General features: G+C 32.6%; 2 protein-coding genes across 2 annotated transcripts in view; both read left to right on the top strand.

Annotated features, from left to right (window-relative positions):
• LOC126723172 (UPF0481 protein At3g47200-like) overlaps nucleotides 1-17,622 on the top strand; it is a 28,681-nt gene extending 11,059 nt beyond the window's left edge. The window contains exon 5 of the mRNA XM_050426466.1: nucleotides 16,317-17,622. Within this exon, the coding sequence (XP_050282423.1) occupies nucleotides 16,317-17,534 (1,218 nt within the window). The 3' untranslated portion in view covers nucleotides 17,535-17,622. The remainder of the gene's footprint in view (nucleotides 1-16,316) is intronic.
• Nucleotides 11,231-18,930, top strand: part of LOC126723171 (UPF0481 protein At3g47200-like) — a 28,555-nt gene continuing 20,855 nt past the window's right edge. Inside the window, exon 1 of the mRNA XM_050426465.1 lies at nucleotides 11,231-11,403. The gene's annotated coding sequence lies outside the window, so the exon portion shown is untranslated. The remainder of the gene's footprint in view (nucleotides 11,404-18,930) is intronic.

The following is an 18,930-nucleotide window of genomic DNA, read 5'->3' as shown; positions in this document are numbered from 1 at the left end:
AGCCTAAAACTAAAGCTTAAACTTGGCTTGTTTATAAACTAACAAACATGAACGAGCTTTTTATCGAATCAAGCCCAAGCTGTTTAAAGCCCGAGCTATTTATAAACGACTTGGTTCATTTATGGCCCTACTATTAAATAGCAAGCATGTGCAACAACAGAATGCATGTTTCACGTGTGCATTATGCATCTCTTATTAATGCGACAAGTCTTTCTCCTATTGGATGGACTCAGGTGCTGTTTCTAGCTACCATTCTATGTGAACAAATTAAGATGTAAGTAAACCAGGTCATGTGTTAATAAACAAAAAAAAGGAGGTCATGTGTGAGGGAATCCTGTTTCACTTCTTATCACATAGAGCTCTAAAAGCACGTCAAACTACGTAAGAGCATCTCCAGCAAATTAGACAAATTTTTGTACTGTTTGGAGAATGAACAGTGGCTTTTACCTTTTAGCTATCCACTTTTTCAAATATACTTTCCAACAGATTCTCTATCTTATTTAAATATTATTCTTCATTCATTATTTATTCTTTTTTAACAACTACACATCTTCCAACATTTTTTTATTCAATACCTTATTATTATAATAGAAAAAAAAAATATTTTGAAGAATGAACAGTAGCCCATCAGACTTGATGAGCTACTGTTCATGAGCCCAAAAAAAAAAAAAATTCAGGATATAGAGAGCCTGTTGGAGACATATTTTGTGGGTTTACACTCTATAATAGAGATGATTTTGTGTTTAAAGAGCTAATTGGAGATGCTCTAAGAAGCAAGTCAATCCCACTTACCAACTACAAGATTTTGACGTGTGGCACTGCATCATTATTGTCTTCATAAAAAAAGAAAAAGACAATGGTAATGGAAAGTAGGTGAGATAATTGTAACTGTAATTAAAAAAAATACCTTTTTTTTTAGAAAAAATTAAAAAATATACCTTGATTTTTTATAAACAACTAATTTCCTTTTAAATAGTATTAGGAGACACATGATTTTTTTCATTGGAAAGCATGTGTAGGGTATAAGGTAGTTCAATAAATATATTATTGTTTGTTTGCTGCACTACAAATTTAAGATTGAAAAGGATAGTTTATTAGAAGGCTACATTTTATTGTATAGCCCATAAAATTAATACACATACGATATCCTATAGTAAGGAAAAAAAATGGTTAAAGAATTATATAGAAACTCCTAGTATCACATAGATTTAATAGAAAAAGAGGTAAGTTCAGTAACCTATCTTGAGGTTTGGACTAACACCAACTAGGTTCAATATATTTTAAAATTGATTAATTTAATCCCTTAAATTCAATTTACTCCTTAAACACGGATAAGCCTATCCAAATCTGTTAGTCATTTAGCCCACTATTCACTCACTCCTCTCTTAGATTCTCTCTTCTATTCCATCTTTCTCTCTTTTCTCTCATCTCAACATTTCTCATCCCTCTCCCTAACCATAAACTATCAGCTCCCAAAACCTCAGGCCACAGCTTCCACAAGCCAACACCATAGTTGCTCTCTCTGTTAGATCTTTAAGTTCAATCATTACCGAACTCCGCGTAGTCCATGCCACCACTAATGGCAACTGAGCTCAACACCACCACCACAACCACTAGCCAATGCCTTCTCCTCTTTATTTCTCTCTTATTTTCTTCTTTATTTTCCTCATTTGTTTTCTCCTTTTGTTTATGGCAAAAACTCTTTTTTGTGGTTTTTGGTTTTGTTAATTTAGGAATTTAGCTTTTTATTGGCAGTAGGGATTTAGTGATTTCGATTTTGATTTGAGTTTGTAAAACAGGATACTAGGTTTTTTGAGCTTGGCTATTAGGGTTTATATTGTGCATATGTGCCTAAATCAGTGATGTGTAAGACTTGTTTGTGGTGGTAGGTTTGTGACAAACTAACAATGGTGGTGATGTAGTGATTTTGTTTGGCTTTGTACAAGAGAATAATTTGATGGGTTCATTAGTCAAAATCTGTGTATGTATCTTGCTAATTTGGTATGGGTTTGGCTAGGTTTGATGTACACACAAAGAGAGAAGAGAGGTGCAAGAGAGAGAATAAAGGGGCAGGGGAGAATTAGAGAGGTGAGAGAGGGAAGAGAGGGTTGACTAATGGTGTTTAGTGACCAAATTAGTTTTAGGGACCAAATTGTTCAATTTTTCAATGTCTTGAATCTAGTTGGTATTAACTCAAACTTCAGGATAGGTTATTGAAATTTAACCAAAAAAAAAAAAAATCCAATAGGTAATGTTCACATGGCGTAAATAATTTCCTTAAAACATTGAAGTTTGATAGGTTATTGAAATTTAACCCAAAAAAAAAAAAAAATCCAATAGGTAATATTCGCATGGCGTAAATAATTTCCTTAAAACATTGAAGTTTGATAGGTTATTGAAATTTAACCCAAAAAAAAAAAAAAAAATCCAATAGGTAATATTCGCATGGCGTAAATAATTTCCTTAAAACATTTTTAATGTTTTCAGGTTTCTAATGCTTTGTAAAATCCTAGCCAAATCTTTAGCAACCATACAAATAGACTACTAATTGGGAAAATATTATCATACATATAGTATACACACTCACAAAAAACAATGTAAAACATGATTTGCAATTACAATTTTAGACTCTTTTTTTTTTTTGTGAGTATATTTACTACTTTTTTTTTTTTTTTTTTTATGTGAGTATATTTACTACTTGTGTGATAGTGTGTGTGAAATAAATAGTGCTCCCATTAATTTTTACAACCTCCAAAAACAAAGAACTCAAATATTGTGACTAAAGAGTCTTGTAGTCACATTAAATTTTGCATTAACTTGTTTATACTTTACTACTTCAATAATCCTAAATTACTCATTTTGGTGCACCTATAGTACACATTCATTCACAATGAAATCTACCCTCTGGCATTTTATGCATGTTTCACGACCAACAACCTTATAGTTTAATTAATATTTTTTATATTTCTCAAAAAAAAATTTAATATTTTTTATATTTCTAATAAAGACCACAAAATCCAGGATAGAATCCCTGCACCCAAAAAAGAAAAAAAACCCGTGATTCATGTGAGCATGCGTCTTTTATGAATGCGACAAGTATTTCACTTATACCAATGTGTGTGAAAAGTATGCAAATAAATGAGTGTAAATCAGGTCATGTGATGTTACCAAAAAAAAAAATCAGGTACTGTGTGAGTGGATTCCCTGTCTCTTCTTATCACATAAAAACTAAAAGTAAGTTATCTTTTAAGTATGGCCCTCCATATTCAGCTAAAAAGTATGACCCTTCAATGCTTGCTTGTAAGTACTTTTTTAACAGCTAGGAGAAAATATGCGATGAGAAGAAAGTAAAACGTTTCACTGATTTGCAGAGATATTTCTTCAAACCACCCAACCAGAATGCGACAAGTATTTCACTTATACCAATGTGTGTGAAAAGTATGCAAATAAATGAGTGTAAATCAGGTCATGTGATGTTACCAAAAAAAAACAAATCAGATACTGTGTGAGTGGATTCCCTGTCTCTTCTTATCACATAAAAACTAAAAGTAAGTTATCTTTTAAGTATGGCCCTCCATATTCAGCTAAAAAGTATGACCCTTCAATGCTTGCTTGTAAGTACTTTTTTAACAGCTAGGAGAAAATATGCGATGAGAAGAAAGTAAAACGTTTCACTGATTTGCAGAGATATTTCTTCAAACCACCCAACCAGAAACCTGGAGATCCTATTGAACATCGACATAGTGCAACAAAACTGGAGATGGCGGGATTGATATTCCAAACTCAAAAAGGACCAGAAAAAAAGAGAAGCTTACTTAACGTACAAATCCAGAAGTGTTATAAGTTGTCAAAAATATTTCCATGCTTCAATTGCTCATGGTTCCTCTGGCGTTGCATACCGTGCTTGAAAAAAATTCCATACTTGAAGCGTATGCAAACTCACTTGGTAGTTCCACACTTTGTGGTAGATAACAAAACTGAAGATGTGTATCTTGCTATTGGATTTTCTTATCAACAATAAAGACGATGTGGAGTTGCTTGTTGAGGAAGGAATTATTGTCCACTCGTTAGGCAACAACGAAGCAGTTGCCGAAATGGTTAACAAACTTGGCCACGAAATTGTGGAAGTAAATTCCTATTACCATGATGTTGCTGAAGATCTTAATAGTTACTACCGTAACTTGTGGAATCAAAATATGGCATCCTTGAAAACAGTATATTTTCGGGATGTTTTGAGAGGAACAGCAACTGTTGTTGGGATCATAGTCCTTGTGGTGACTATCATGAATTTCCTTAGGCCTTTTGTCTTCAAGCATATTTAAGTTTTGTTTCTGAAATATTATCATGTTAGTTAGAAGTTTGGCATTACAAGTAGCTGATTTTGAATTTGTGAATCTGTTTAGTTTGTGTTATTATTTCCTTTCTAAAAAGTTCAACTTTGTACTTCAAATTTTGGATGTTCCAAACGTTGTTTCAGTACCGATCTAGAGTTCTTATTTTTCCTGAAGTAAAGTTTGTGTGTTTTGTGTTCCCTAATATATATATGAGTTATATATACCCTTTTCAGTTTAACATCAGATTGTATTACACCAATACTTGCATTCTTCTGCTGGTCAGAGTGTATAAGAGTTTCTTTACAGACTAATTTTTGACAGACCAATTACGGGTCACAGAACATCGTTAATTAGTAACCTCAGACTAATGATCCACTTGCTCTGGGATGTCCCAGAAGATTAAACAGGGTTCAACAGTCCCTATTGGTACCAGTGCTGGCTCAATGACAACACCTAAAAGCACCCATATTGGTAATGTCAAAAATAACAATATGACATTTTAGCACCGTTAATAATAATGTTCTAAGCCACTTAGAGCTAGGCCTTATCCTAAATTTCTTTTTGAAGGTTTCAAGGCTCCATTAAACAAACAAGAATTTTTTTTTAAAATAACAATAAATATTAAACAATTTAGTTAATTGTCATATTTCAAAACAATTTTGAAAAATAACATCTCGAGTATCTAAAACTCGAGTTCCAGATGGAACTCGAGTTTTTAAGTCTCGATTTGGAGAAAAAAAATTGCGCTGAAAATCGAGTTTTAGAGACTCGATTTTCATAAATTGCAAAAAACGCCGCTATAGGTCTATAAAACGTCACTATAGGGCTTAAAAACGCCACTATAGGACTCCTTAAACCTGTACTTAGGAAAAAAAAATTTGCAGGAAAACGTCGCTATAGGGTTTTAAAACGTCACTGTAAGTCTTAAAAACGCCACTATAGGTTAAATTTTTTTGGCATGAAACTCGAGTTTTAAAGAGTCGAGATCTAAAGCGAGTCTTTAAGACTCGAATTCTAATATGGATCTCGAGTTTCAAAAATTCGAGATGTTAGTTTTCTAAATTGTTTGAAAACGTGCCTAACTAACTAATTTGAATGGTTGAAGAAATCTAATATGCACAATACCTCAACAAACAAAAAGGTAACAAAAAGCTAATTTTTCTTTTTTTAAAAAAAACTGTGTGTGTGTGTGTGGGGTGTAGGGTGGGGAGTGTTGGGTGAAGAAGGTATCCTGTGGGTCTCACATGTTAGTGAGACAATAGGCGCATGTGTCCGTCTCATCCAAAATTTTTTCTTTCGCTCTCGCGCGCGAGGGGAGAGGTTGCATCATTTCTATATCTTCAGGAAGTCTTCTTAAATATTGAGCCAATTGAAATCCTTTAAAAATATATATATTATGAGTTAGAATGAATGTATCAAATAACCATTGAAAGTCAATTTTCCTAACAACTTGTAAAAGAAAAATTGATAAAACCTATATACAAAAACTTTATAACATTTTTTTGTTTAATCTTAAAAAGCAAGAAAAATGAGTTATAAACAGGAGGAAATATTAAAAGTTAAATAAAAACTATTTAGATATAAAAAAAAATCATTAAAATCTATCTTAAATTTGTCTGTACCTTTAGCTCATCTAGCTTCTAGGTAAGGGTAAGGAGGTTGTCTAATCAACCTTGTATCGCCTCTTCAGTCTTTGACCTTGTTTGAACATGCCCCTGAACGTCTTGAGAAAGGTCTTTTACTATGTAGACACTATTGAGCTTTTGTTTCTTTCTATTCATCAAGCTAGGCGAAAATGGGTAACTACCCATTAAAAACAAACTATCTAGTTAATAGGCTCCGTTTACAAACTATATATATTTTTAGCAAACGGAGTTTCAAAGACTTGATTTTGGGCCCCTAAATCGAGCGTTTAAGGCTCGATTTTCATGGGTTATTTCTGTCTGATGTGGCACTTTTTCCACGTGGCGTCTACATGAAAATCGAGTTTCAAAGACTCGATTTACATTTAAAAAAAAAACAAAAAAAAAAACCACAAGGGCAGCAGGAAAACCACAACAACGCGTTCATCAGAGAAGAAAGGAAAAAAAAAAAAAAAAAAAAACTAGAGAAGAATGTGTTCATCAGAGAAGAAAGGAAAAAGAAAAAAAAAAACGCAGATCGCACTGCGAAGAGAAGAAGGAAAAAAAAAAAGAAACCCAGATCGCACCGCGAAGAGAAGAAAGAAAAAAAAAAAAAAACCCAGATCGCGCTGCGACCTGGGTCGCGCGGGGCGACCTGGGTCGCGCGGGGCGACCTGGGTGCGCGCGACGACCTGGGTCGCCGGCCTGGATCTGTCGCACGCGGCCTGTGTCGCCATTCCTTCTTCTTCTTCTTCTCTTTCTTTTTTTTTTTCTTTCTTTCTGCCTTTTTTTTCCGCGGTTTCTGCATTTTGGGTTGCATTTTGGGTCATTAATATTTTATTTTTGGGTTGGAAATCGAGTCTCTAAGACTCGATTTCCATGTAGACGCCATCTGGACAAACTGCCACATCAGACAGAACAACCCATGAAAATCGAGGCTTAAAGAGTCGATTTAGGGGCTCAAAATCGAGTCTTTGAAACTCGATTTGCTAAAAATATATATAGTTTGTAAACGGAGCCTATTAACTAGATAGTTTGTTTTTTATGGGTATTTACCCATTTTCGCCCATCAAGCTATCCATGTACGAATTCCTGAAGTTATTGTACTTATTACATTCATTTTTCTCATCACGTTTTCCTAGGGGCAAACTTTTACCGAAGGCGTCAACTACTGTGATCTGTGAATCTGTGACCAAAGAGAGACTTGTAGCCAACATATGTGTAACTTAGTTGAATAATATTCTGTTATCTTTTATTAGAAAAATTAGTGTTTAAATCAGTCTCTCCATTATTATAAATAGGATCCGGTTAATGTATGTCCTTAAGATATACATTAACCATTCATTTTAAAAATATTATTATAGAGAATTGAAAAAATTGTCAAAATAGTTAATTATTTTTCATTTTTTATAATAATTTATTAATATATGCTCTAAAAACACATGTTAATAAATTCCAAATAAATAAGTGGATTAAAAAATAAAATTGTTAGTCGCAATAAATTTTGCATTGACTCAAGTGCTTCTTTCTAAATAATTGGTATTAGTTGGAGGAAGGGAAGGTGGGGTTGAGTACCTAACCCTTAGTAAGAAAAATGCTAACGAGTGCCCTTAAGGCACTGATTAATAATTTATTTAAAGAAAATTTTTATGGAAAATGAAAAAAAAAAAATGTAATTAATATTTTGACAGCTTTTTCTATTTCCTATAAAAGTGGTATCAAAATTTTCTTAAAATGAATTATTAATGAGTGTCCTAAAGGAATTTGTTAACATGACCTAATTAGTAATTACCTCAATAAAAGTAACTTCGTGCACCTATATTTGGTACACATTCAATCACAATAGAACCTATCACGTGGCAGGCACGTGCAACTGAATCTGTGTTTTATGTGGGCACACATCTCTTATGAATGTGACTATTTCTTTGAACAAGATAGACGGCAAAAATAGCCCAATATCATTATTTTTGGAAATTATTAGTGTATTATCACTTTTATTTTTGGAAATTATTAGTGTTTTATCATTTTTTTTTTTTTACTTAAGTTTAAAAAAATCAAGAACTTATTTGGTAGAACATCTTAAATATATGTTTTTAGTTTTTAAACAATATCATAGTATTTTTATACACTTTTTTACCTATACGTACTTCAAAAAAATATAAATAATATTACTCAAATTCCTCTATCAATCAAGCTCAAATATTAAAAAAAAAATTTATATTAAATAAGTCTACTTTTTTTTTTTAGAAATATATTAAGGGTGCTGGTAACGGTTGTTGTATAGCACCCGTTAATGTGATAAAATTTAAAATAAAGTATTCACGTTTTTTTAGGGATATGGAAAAAACTGAATATATATTAAATGTGTGTCAGTTTAGATAGAAAAAGTCAAATTATTTTTTACAAAATTACAGCTAAAAAGTAAAAATTTCATTAATTTTCCATGCAGTGGGATTTGTAATAGATCATAAATGAACCATAATTGATTTATTAATAGATGCTGACTGACACCTATTAACATAGTCCATATATTAAATAGGATTTTGTTAATGTGTGCAGGTACATAATAATTTTTATTTTTGAAAAAAAATTTCAAAAATATTAACAATTTAAAAAAAAAAAAATTTTAAAAAATGAGTAGTGTGTGCCCTTAGCACACATTAACCAAACTCTATTAAATAAGTCTGCTTGGAACTCGAGATTAAGAAAAAAGATAAACCCACATCGTGTGGCGAAAAATTCATTGGAATATGTAGCGTGGGTGATGATGAAGCGTGTCGAAATGCGTGGACACTTTTCAACCCACAAGGCATGTGCCCTTCTGACACAGCCCTTTCAGAAGAGGACTCTACATGCATAAAGTCATTGAAGTACTGTACCTCTATGAACCTTTCCCACGTGAACCTGACAAAAGACAAAAAAAAAAGAAGAGAAACTCACACATCGTGTGGCGAAATATTCATTGGAATATGTAGAGTGGGTGATGAAGTGTGATGATGAAGTACTGTCTTAACCAAAAAAAAAAAAAAAGAAGTACTGTACCTCTATCAATATGATGGACACATCAAACCAATGTTCCACGTGTGGAGCTACTTTTCCCTTTGCTCTGTTGTACTCTCTTTGCTTTTCCCTTTGCCCAGGATAGACTCTAGTACTGTTTCTTTCTACCATTCTTTGAGAATAAGATGCAAGTGATTCAGGTCTTGTAATGTTTACCAAAAAAAATTCAGGTCATGTGTGAGTGGATCCTGTTTCTGTTCTAGTTACTATACAAATAATAAAACAAGTCAGGAAAACATTAATCATTCATGGGGTGTGGCCCATCATTTTGACTATTTTTACCTGCCAACTTATGTAGTTGAAAGTGACAACAGTAATCATTCTTCTTCTTCTTTCTTATTTTATTTTTTGTTTTTTAATTTTGTTTTTCTAACTAAAAATGGTTTTTTCCGGTATGTACTCAGCATCCCTACGCTTTGTGATGATAATGAGTAATATATTTACCGGTATCACTCGAGTAACAATGAGATGTGTCACTATTCAAATCCCACAACTTTTGCAAGCACGAATGATAGGAAACGATGACTTAGGGCCTGTTTGGGTAACATTTTTTCATCACTCAATTTCCATCACTCATCACTCATAACTCATCACTCATCACTCATTTTTTCACACTCATTTGGCAACATCACTTTTATTTTCATCACTCAATTTTTTCACACTATTCATGGGTCCCACACCTGTCAGTCAGTACAGTAGTTTTTTTTTTTTTTTACCCAACTCACCGAAGCTTAAAAAAAAAAAAAAAAAAAAAAAAAAAAAAAAAAACCGAACAGCCAACCCAGGAAAAGAAAAAGAAAAAGAAAAAAAGAAAAAAAAAAAAAACAACGCCAACCCAGAAAAGAAAAAAAAAAAGGAAAAGAAAAAGAAAAAAGAAAAAAAAAAAACAACGCCAACCCAGGAAAAAAAAAAAAAAAAAAAAAAAAAAAAAAAAAAAAAAAAAACTGAACGGCCAACCCAGGAAAAGAAAAAGAAAAAGAAAAAAAAAAAAAAAAACAGCCAACGCCAACCCGGAAAAAAAAAAAAAAAAAAAAAGTTAAAAGATGGTCAAAAGTTGCGGCTGTGTGTCCCTCATGTGTGTTTATTTACGGAAATGCCATTGAGTTATGAGTTATGGAAACTGAAAACAGCCTTTTGTTGTTTTCAGTTTCCATAACTCATAACTCAAAAATCAGAGAATTGAGTGATGGAAACAGATTTATGGAAACAGAGTTATCGTTTGGCCAAACAACCTTTTTACTATGGGTCCCACCATTTTTGAGTTATGAGTTATGGAAACAGAGAATTGAGTTATTAAAAAACTCAATCCAAACGGCCCCTTACTATGGTTGAACCACACCTCTTGGGTGGTCATTAATCATTCTTGTCTTCAGAGAGAGAAAAAAAGAAAAGGACTATGGCATTGGTCCTTGTTACTAATGAACAAATTGATGGTCGTAACTTGTAAGTTTGTCAGAAAGATGTCATAGTTATGAAGTTCGTTGTGTTTGCTCTGTTTGTTGATGTTGTTATTGTAGCTGTTGTTTTTTGGTTTTTTGAGACATTTGCTTGTTCTGTTTGAGAGACAGGGGGACAGAGGGAAATATCACTCAATAAATAGGAGCACAAGAAGATTTTAATAATTGCAAGTGTACAAAAGCACAATATTTTTTCTGCGATCTTGAGTGAGTTTTTTAGCTTTGAGGAGAGAGAGAGACTTAGGACCAGTTTGGTAAGAGGCTGTTTGTATTTTTACGAAGCCAGTTTGGTAAGAGGTTGTTTGTTCTAGTAATTTAATTGACTTCATATTTTGTAATTTGGAACAAGTGCTTAGGGATTTTAATTAAAAAATATACCTTGAAAGGTTTGTTTCTAACGTTTTTAATTAAATCAGGTCATGTGTGAGTGGATCCTGATTCTCTTGTTTTCACACAAAGACTAAGAGCAAGTCATTTTTTAATGATTAGTTGATTACCCAAAAAAAAGTCATTTTTTAAGCGTGGCCCTTCATATCTGACCATTTTGACCAGCCAGCTTATAAGTTGAGAGTGACAACACACATATATATATCATTCTTGTCTTCAGGAAAAACGACAATGGCAATGGTCCTTGTTACTAGTTAACAAATTAATGGCTAGCAGGTGAGAGTGAGAATGACGCCATAACTATGACGTATTTTGTGCCTTTGCTGTTTGTGAGAGAGGGATCACACAATAAATAGGAGGCCAAGAAGGTTTTAAGAGTTGCTATCAAGTGTAAAAAAGTACAAGATTTTTTCTTCCATGAGTGAGTTTTGGCTATGAGGAGAGAGAGAATCAAAAGAGTCTTAGCCTTGCTTCGTTGGACATGAATTGTGCTGTTTCTTGGAGTTAAGTGTACAAGCATTTTCTTCCAAATAAAATTTGCAGGTTCTTTGCTCCGTCCATTTACTTTATTTTTGTTCAAATAAAATTTGCAGGTTGTTTACTTCATCCTTTCACTTAACTGTTCTTCAAGATAAAGTTAGCCAAAAATTCAATTGAGTTTATATTTTGTGCTTTGTACTTCAAGATTTTAATTAAAAATATATCTTGCGGGTAAAGGTTTGGGTCTGATGCACCAGAGCACAGGACCCAAGCTGGTTCTGTACCTTGCAAGGTTGGTTTATAGTGTTTTATAATCAACTAATCTAATTTCCTTTAACAAGTATTCGGAAACGCATGATTTTTAATTGGAAAGTAGATGTGTGGGTTTCATTAGTTCAATAACTTCAGTTGGCTAGTAATGTCTATTATTATGGGGTAATTACCACCTCATTATTTTCACATAAAAAAAAAAAAACCAAAAAATAAAGATCTAAAGTTAAAAAGGGTTTTAAAAAATTAATATTCTCATACCAACCACAAATTCTACCTGGTAACAATTACAAGAATGCAACAATTTCCAGCCTCAAATTAATCCTTTTACGAGTGAGCGAGTGGGAGTTTTTTTTTTCATTCTCTCTATTTGTCTTTACCTCACAACCAACCATTTGTTAGAGCATCCGTAACAGATGTTTCAAAAATTATGTCATTTTATCATGTCAAATGCTTACTTTATTATTTTACCGCATTCTATTTATAAGATGTTTTATAATTCAATTTTATACATTAAAATAATATTTACTAATCATCAACACAATAAACAAATAACAAATAATATAACACATATCTTCTGTACCGTGGCAAATGCCACATACTGTTCAATGTTGCAAAAAAAAAAAAAAAATATCACACATCTACTAAATGGACTAAAATTGGGTTTGGTGTGGGATATGTACCAAATATTTAGCATTGAGCACATATCTCATATCTAGTGTGAATGCTCTTAGTGGGTCAAAGTGATTGGCTGGAGGTGTGCAAGGCCGGCCCTTCCCTTAGGCGAGTTAGGCAATTGCCTAAGGTTCCCAAGCTGATGGGCCCCAAAATTTTAGAAAAGAAGGGGTAGTAGGGGCGGGAAAAATAAAAAAAAGTTTCAAATGAATTACAAAAATATGTCGCATTCTTTTAACCAAAAAAACCAAAATTTTTGATAAATCCGATTAAACATTGATTCTAAACAAAATTATTGTCCAAAAATAACATTATTATCCTCTAGACAAACCAAAAATCAACCAGACAAATTACAAATCCGGTCTAAGATATTAACCACAAATCAAAACAAATAAAACGACTCAAAACCCTAAAAATTTTACATTTCTCTTTGCTCTCCGCCTCTCTCTGTCTCTCATTCTCTCTGATTCTCTCCACTGTTCTCACTTCTCATCTGCTCAACAGCTCAAGCAAGGCAGCAAGCTTCCTCCGCCTGGACTGCTGGACCGCCTCTCTCATTTTTTCTGTGATTCTGATTCTCTGCTCAGGCTGCTCTCTGCCTCTCTCAACTGCTCTCCGCCTCTCTGTAACAGAGACTCTGTTCAGCCGTTCAGGTATAAATATTTGCCTATTTGGGCACTTTGACTGGGCTTTCTCTTCATTGGTTCTTGTTAAGATAATAAGATTGGGCCCTAGTTTTGTTTGTCAGTTTTGGGCCTTCAAGTTTTTTTTTTTTTTTTTAATAAAGCCTGGTTTTTTTTTTTTTTTTGGGGTTATAGATAAGATTTGTTTTTTGTTTTTTTTTTTTTTGTGAGTGGGTCTTATTAATAAGCCTTGTGTTATGGTTGTGCATAAATTTTGGTTATGCTTGTGCTTATTTATTTATTTATTTTTTAAATTTTAATCATGTGTTTATATATATATATATAATTTTTTTTTTAGTTAGTGGTAATATATTGAATAAGTTTTTATTTATGAAAGTTAAGATTGCTAAAAACTTATTATTGTTCGGTGAAATTACAACAATATTTTTTATATAAATCAGGTTTTATTTCTCATTTGCTCCATATTTGAAAGTTATATTTTATTTTAGTTTTTATAAATATATTGTTTGATTAGAAATGTCTACTAAAAAATATGCATCTAGATATGAAAAACTTAAAAAAAGAAAAAAAGAAGAAAAATTAAGTCTCAAAAATGACCAATGGATAAATTTGTTATTAATAATAAACAAAATTTGTTATTAATAATAAACAAAATATAACACAAAATTTAGATAAAAATATCACAAATGAGCAAGAAATTCACCAAAAAGAGTTAGAAGATAATGAAATGAAACAATTGCAAGAAAAATAGATTTTAAATGAAATATATTATAATATAAAATTATTAAATAAACATAAATTTAATTAATATATAAGTATAAAAAATGTTTTATTTTTAGTTCTCGTCTTAGGACCCAAGATGTCTAAGGTCGGCGTGAGGTGTGGATGGAGATTAGTGGTGAAGATTTGGGGTTCTTTTGGCTGTGGGTTATTGTGATGCTTGGATTTGTTTTTGAGTTCTTCTAGGTTTTCTTCTTTTTTTTTTTTTTTTTTTTTGGGTCCACATAATTGTGATTGAAGTTCTGCAGCCCATATATATATATATATTTATTTATTTATTTATTTTTGCGGCTTTTGATGCCCTTTTTTGCATCTCTGTAGCCTATGTATTTCAATTGTTCGACAAGATATACCTTCGAATCATTAACCCAAACATATAAATGAATATTCACAAGCCTTGAATCCTTCCAATAGAGTATAAGGAAATTATTGTATCTTCTTTTTTGCTCCTGGCCCTGGTATCCTTCCATTCTCAAATCGCCTTCAATTTTCTGGATATTTTTTGGATGTTGGATTCTATAATTCATAATGGTGAGAGAGTTTTTCTTGAGAGGCTGTTTGATCATTTTTTTTTTTTTTTTTTTTTTGTCTTAAAAGGTGTTTCTTTTTTAATGGTAACTAATAGTGTTTAAAATGACAATTTTTAAACCACATATATCAAAGTAATTTCCCCCTCTATTATTGTCCGTTTGTTGCACTACAAAGCTAGGTTTGAAAAGGATGGTTACGAAAAGAAGGCTACATTTCATTGTTCATCCCATAAATTTAATACACGTATGATACCCTAAAGTAAAGAAAAGTGGAGAAAAAGAGTAGATAAAGAATCATATAGAAACTCCAAATATTACCTAAGTTGATGAAAACATATTAAGACAATGTTTTGTGTGGCGTAAAATATTTTCTTAAAAACGTTCTCAATGTTCTCGGGTATTTATTTGGTGCTTCATAAATCTTGGTCAAATCATAAATATTTTAGTTTACCAGTAAATTCCTTTTGTTAGAACATTCCATTAGCAGAAAATAATACATTAAAAAAAGAAAAAGAAAAAGAAAAAAAAAACATAAAAAACAATAGAAATATACCCTACATTTCATTCTTTATTTTATTAGAAAGATATATAAACAAAACACACAAAAGAGAATACTAAAGATTTAGAGCCTGTTTGGTTTAAGTGTTTCCGTAACTCAATTCTCAGTTTCCATAACTCATAACTCAAAAATAGTGGGACCCATAGCAAAAAGGTTGTTTAGCCAAACGATAACTCTGTTTCCATCACTCAATTCTCTGATTTTTGAGTTATGAGTTATGGAAACTGAAAACAACAAAAGGCTGTTTTCAGTTTCCATAACTCATAACTCAATGGCATTTCTGTAAATAAACACACATGAGGGACCCACAGCCGTAACTTTTGACCACCTTCTGACTTTTTTTTTTTTTTTTTTTTTTTTTTTTTTTTTTTTCTTTTCTGGGTTGGCGTTGGCTGTTTTTTTTTTTTTTTTTTTTTCTTTTCTGGGTTGGCGTTGGCTTTTTTTTTTTTTTTTTTTTTTTTTTTTTTTTTTTTTTTTTTTTTTCTGGGTTGGCGTTGGCTTTTTTTTTTTTTTAAGTACCTAGACTCACCAAACTTAGTGAAAAAAAAAAAAAAAAAAAAAAAAACCCAGACCGAACAGCCAACCCAGGAGGGAAAAAAAAAAAAAAGAAGCTGCTAGTGAAAAAAAAAAAAAAACACTGTACCGTGACAGGTGTGGGCCCTCCAAATAGTGTGAAAAATAGTGAGTGATGAAAACTGAGTGATGAAGGCAAACGGATGTGAAAAATTGAGTGATAAGTGATGAGTAATGAGTTATGAGTGATGAGTGATGAGTGATGGAAATTGAGTGATGAAAAATCCTTACCCAAACAGGCCCTTACATACTTTGTTTACCGAAAAAAAAAAAAAAAAAAAAAAAAAAAAAAAAGATTTACATAGTTTGACTTTAGGCCTACATCCGTGGGCAACAAGAAGAAGAAAGTTCACTAAAAGATTTAGAGAATACAAATTAGTGTGTAGACAAAAGCCACCAAAGCCAAACACCAGTGTATGTATATATATATATACACACGTTATATAACTGCTTAATTAATCATTTATCTTTCCATCTTGGCCATTGTGTCTAGATGATGATGTGATAATTGCAAAAGAAAATATTTATATGGGATTGGGGTAGGGTTGGAACTTGGAGCAGGTATCATTATAATGCTATATTATCTGCATGTATCAAGTATGTATCTTTATTGGGACAATTTGTGAATTTTACAATTGTGTTTGATCTACACATTGTGAAAGTGGGGATGCATTTGTCATATCAAAATGTAAGTTATTGCAAATGGTATCCTGGGATAAGTTTTAGGTTTAGTGTTAATAATTGTTGTTTGTCTGTCACTAGGAAAAAGGAACCTGTCACTCAAAAAAGATGGCCACGTCAACCACTTCTAGTGATTCTTTTCATGAAAAAGAACTTCTTTTGGATAAGCATGAAAAAGAACTTGAATGCAAAGAAATTATCATCCAGCAACCGCACTGGCGCCCCGAGTGTTGCATCTACAAGGTCCCCAAGAGACTTCGTCAGGTAAAGATGGAAGCCTACACTCCAAAGCTAATTTCAATAGGCCCTGTTCATCGCGACATAGTTGCATTGAATGAAATGGAAAAGCTTAAAAAAAAATATTTCCAGGAATTCTTTCAGCGGTCCTGGAAATGCCAGGCTGAATTTGAAAACATCGTTCAAAAAAATGAAGACAATATCCGCCATTGTTATGCACAAGACATCTCTCTACCCAAAAGGGAAGCTTTTGTAGAAATGATTTTATTGGATTCTATCTTTATTATTGAGCTCTTCTTGAGGACTGCTAAGAGGAAAGAATGTGGAAAGGATGATTATATCTTAAGTAAACCATGGCTAGATGAAGGCATAAAGAATGACTTGATATTACTCGAGAATCAGCTTCCATTTTTTATTCTTGACGAGTTACATCATCACATTGGAAGGTCTACAAGCAATCATGAATCATTTCTTACACTAGCCTGTACTTACTTTCTTCCCGAAGAAAAGAGAATACGCATTGTGAAGGAAGTAAAACATTTCACTGATTTGCAGAGGTATTTCTACATTCCCCCCCACCTGAATTCTGGAAAAATCTATGAACATCTACATAGTGCAACAAAGTTGGACTCGGCAGGATTGAAATTCCAAGTGTGCAAGGAAAATCAAGCATATAGATTTTTACTTGACATTCAAGTCAAGAAGCCGAATCCCTCAGAAATTTTCCCAAGATTCAAATGCTCGTGGCTCTTGCATTGCTTACCATGCTTAAAATGCTTTTGGTGCTTGGACCATCTGCAAACTAGATTGGTAGTTCCACACTTTGTAATAAAGCACGGAACAGAAGACCTTTTCCGAAACCTCATGGCCCTCGAGCAGTGTCATTATCCACTTCAAGCTTACATTTGCAATTATATCATGCTATTGGATTTTCTTATAAACACTAGAGAAGATGCGGAGTTGCTTGTTGAAAAAAAGATCATTGCTCACTCGTTAGGCAGCTACAAAGCAGTTGCCCTAATGGTTAACAAACTTGGCCAAGAAATCGTGGAAAACAATTCCTGTTATTATGATGTCGTTAAAGATCTTAATGACTACTATGGGAACTGGTGGAATAAAGATATTGCATCCCTGAGAACAGTATATTTCCGTGATGTTTGGAGAGGCACTGCAACTTTTGCTGGAATTGTAGTTTTATTTGTAACTATTGGGAATTTCCTTAGGCTTTTTGTCTTTCACAAATAAGTTTCCTTAGGCCTTTTTCACAAATCAGTTGGAAATCTGGCTTTCCCTGTAGTTGTATTTTAATTTTATCATTAAGTTTAGTTTGTGATATCGTTTCCTTCCTGACAAGTTTTTCTCTGGACTCAACATTTTGGATGTTTCAAACTTAGTTTCAGCACCCATCCATAGTCTGCATTTGGGCTAATAAAGTGTTAATCTATAAAAGAGTTATATCCTCCAACAATACCATGGACACACCCTCTGTTCCCTAATAAAGAATTTCATCCCCTATTTCACTTCAGTGCCATACTGTGCAACATTATTTGCAAACTTCCATGCTCCTGCACATTAAAAAGATTGTCACTTCATGTAAGGTTTGGGCGTAAACAAAGCCCAAGAAATTAATAGACCCAACGGGTATGGAATTTCATGCCCAAAATTTCTCCCATTATTAGTTATTAGAGGGTTTTAGACCCAATATTTGACTCCATGCAAGCGGACTAAAAGAGCCGCTAAATGACCAGTCTTGATATATGATCCGTAGCTTGGGTAGATAACTCTCACCAAAATCGGGTTAAAGTAGGGTCGCGACAATGTGTTTTGAGGCCCAACGGACAGCATTAAGAGGGACATTTTTTATTTTTTATTTAAATATAAATAAAATAATATTTATTTAAACTTTTTGATATATATTTTTTTATTTAAATATAGTTTTCTTACTTTTTGTAATACAAAATTATTAATTAAGTCTTCATATTTAAATTATGCTAATATTTCCATTTCAATTGATGTTATTGCTAATTAACTTTATTTATTTTATAACATAGTCAAATTAAATGGAATTTTATTAAATTTAAATTTTAAAAACTTATTTTTATAGACGCAATTGTAAATGTACTGTTAGTAACATTTTTTTTTTGATATACAAAAAGAGTCAATTTTTTTTAATGTACCTCGAGTCTTTGCCTTCTAGCTCATTCGTCCCTTTGGCTCATATAGAGATAAGGGTAAGGAGGTTGTCTAATCAACCTTGTATCACCTTTTGATCCTTCAACAAAGTTTGAGCAAACAAAAGGTAGAGTACCAAATTTGGCCAAGATCCCCAGATCTATCAAGATTTCTTAAATATATTGAAATATTTTCAGATCTAATCAAGATTTAGCTAGAATCTTGAGAAAGAAAATAGAGAAACTTTCATATTGGCAAAGAATCACGATGTCTAAGGGGGGAGATTGGTCAAATATGTTGGATTTGAGTTTTCTTGTAATGACCCATCCTCGACCTGGAAGTTGTCAAATTTCGAAGTAGGCCACCCCACATTAAGCAGATTAGGCTCTAACAAATTTGTCAATATGGCAAGTATCAGTTGAGTTTGGATAGCCCTATCTTTTACCAAGCTGTAAATTTTAATAACCCC

This window comes from Quercus robur, chromosome 4 (assembly GCF_932294415.1).
Source record: "Quercus robur chromosome 4, dhQueRobu3.1, whole genome shotgun sequence".
Lineage (NCBI taxonomy): Eukaryota > Viridiplantae > Streptophyta > Magnoliopsida > Fagales > Fagaceae > Quercus > Quercus robur.
The sequence above is the reverse complement of the archived record's forward strand: the minus strand, read 5'-3'. Positions and strand labels throughout refer to the sequence as shown.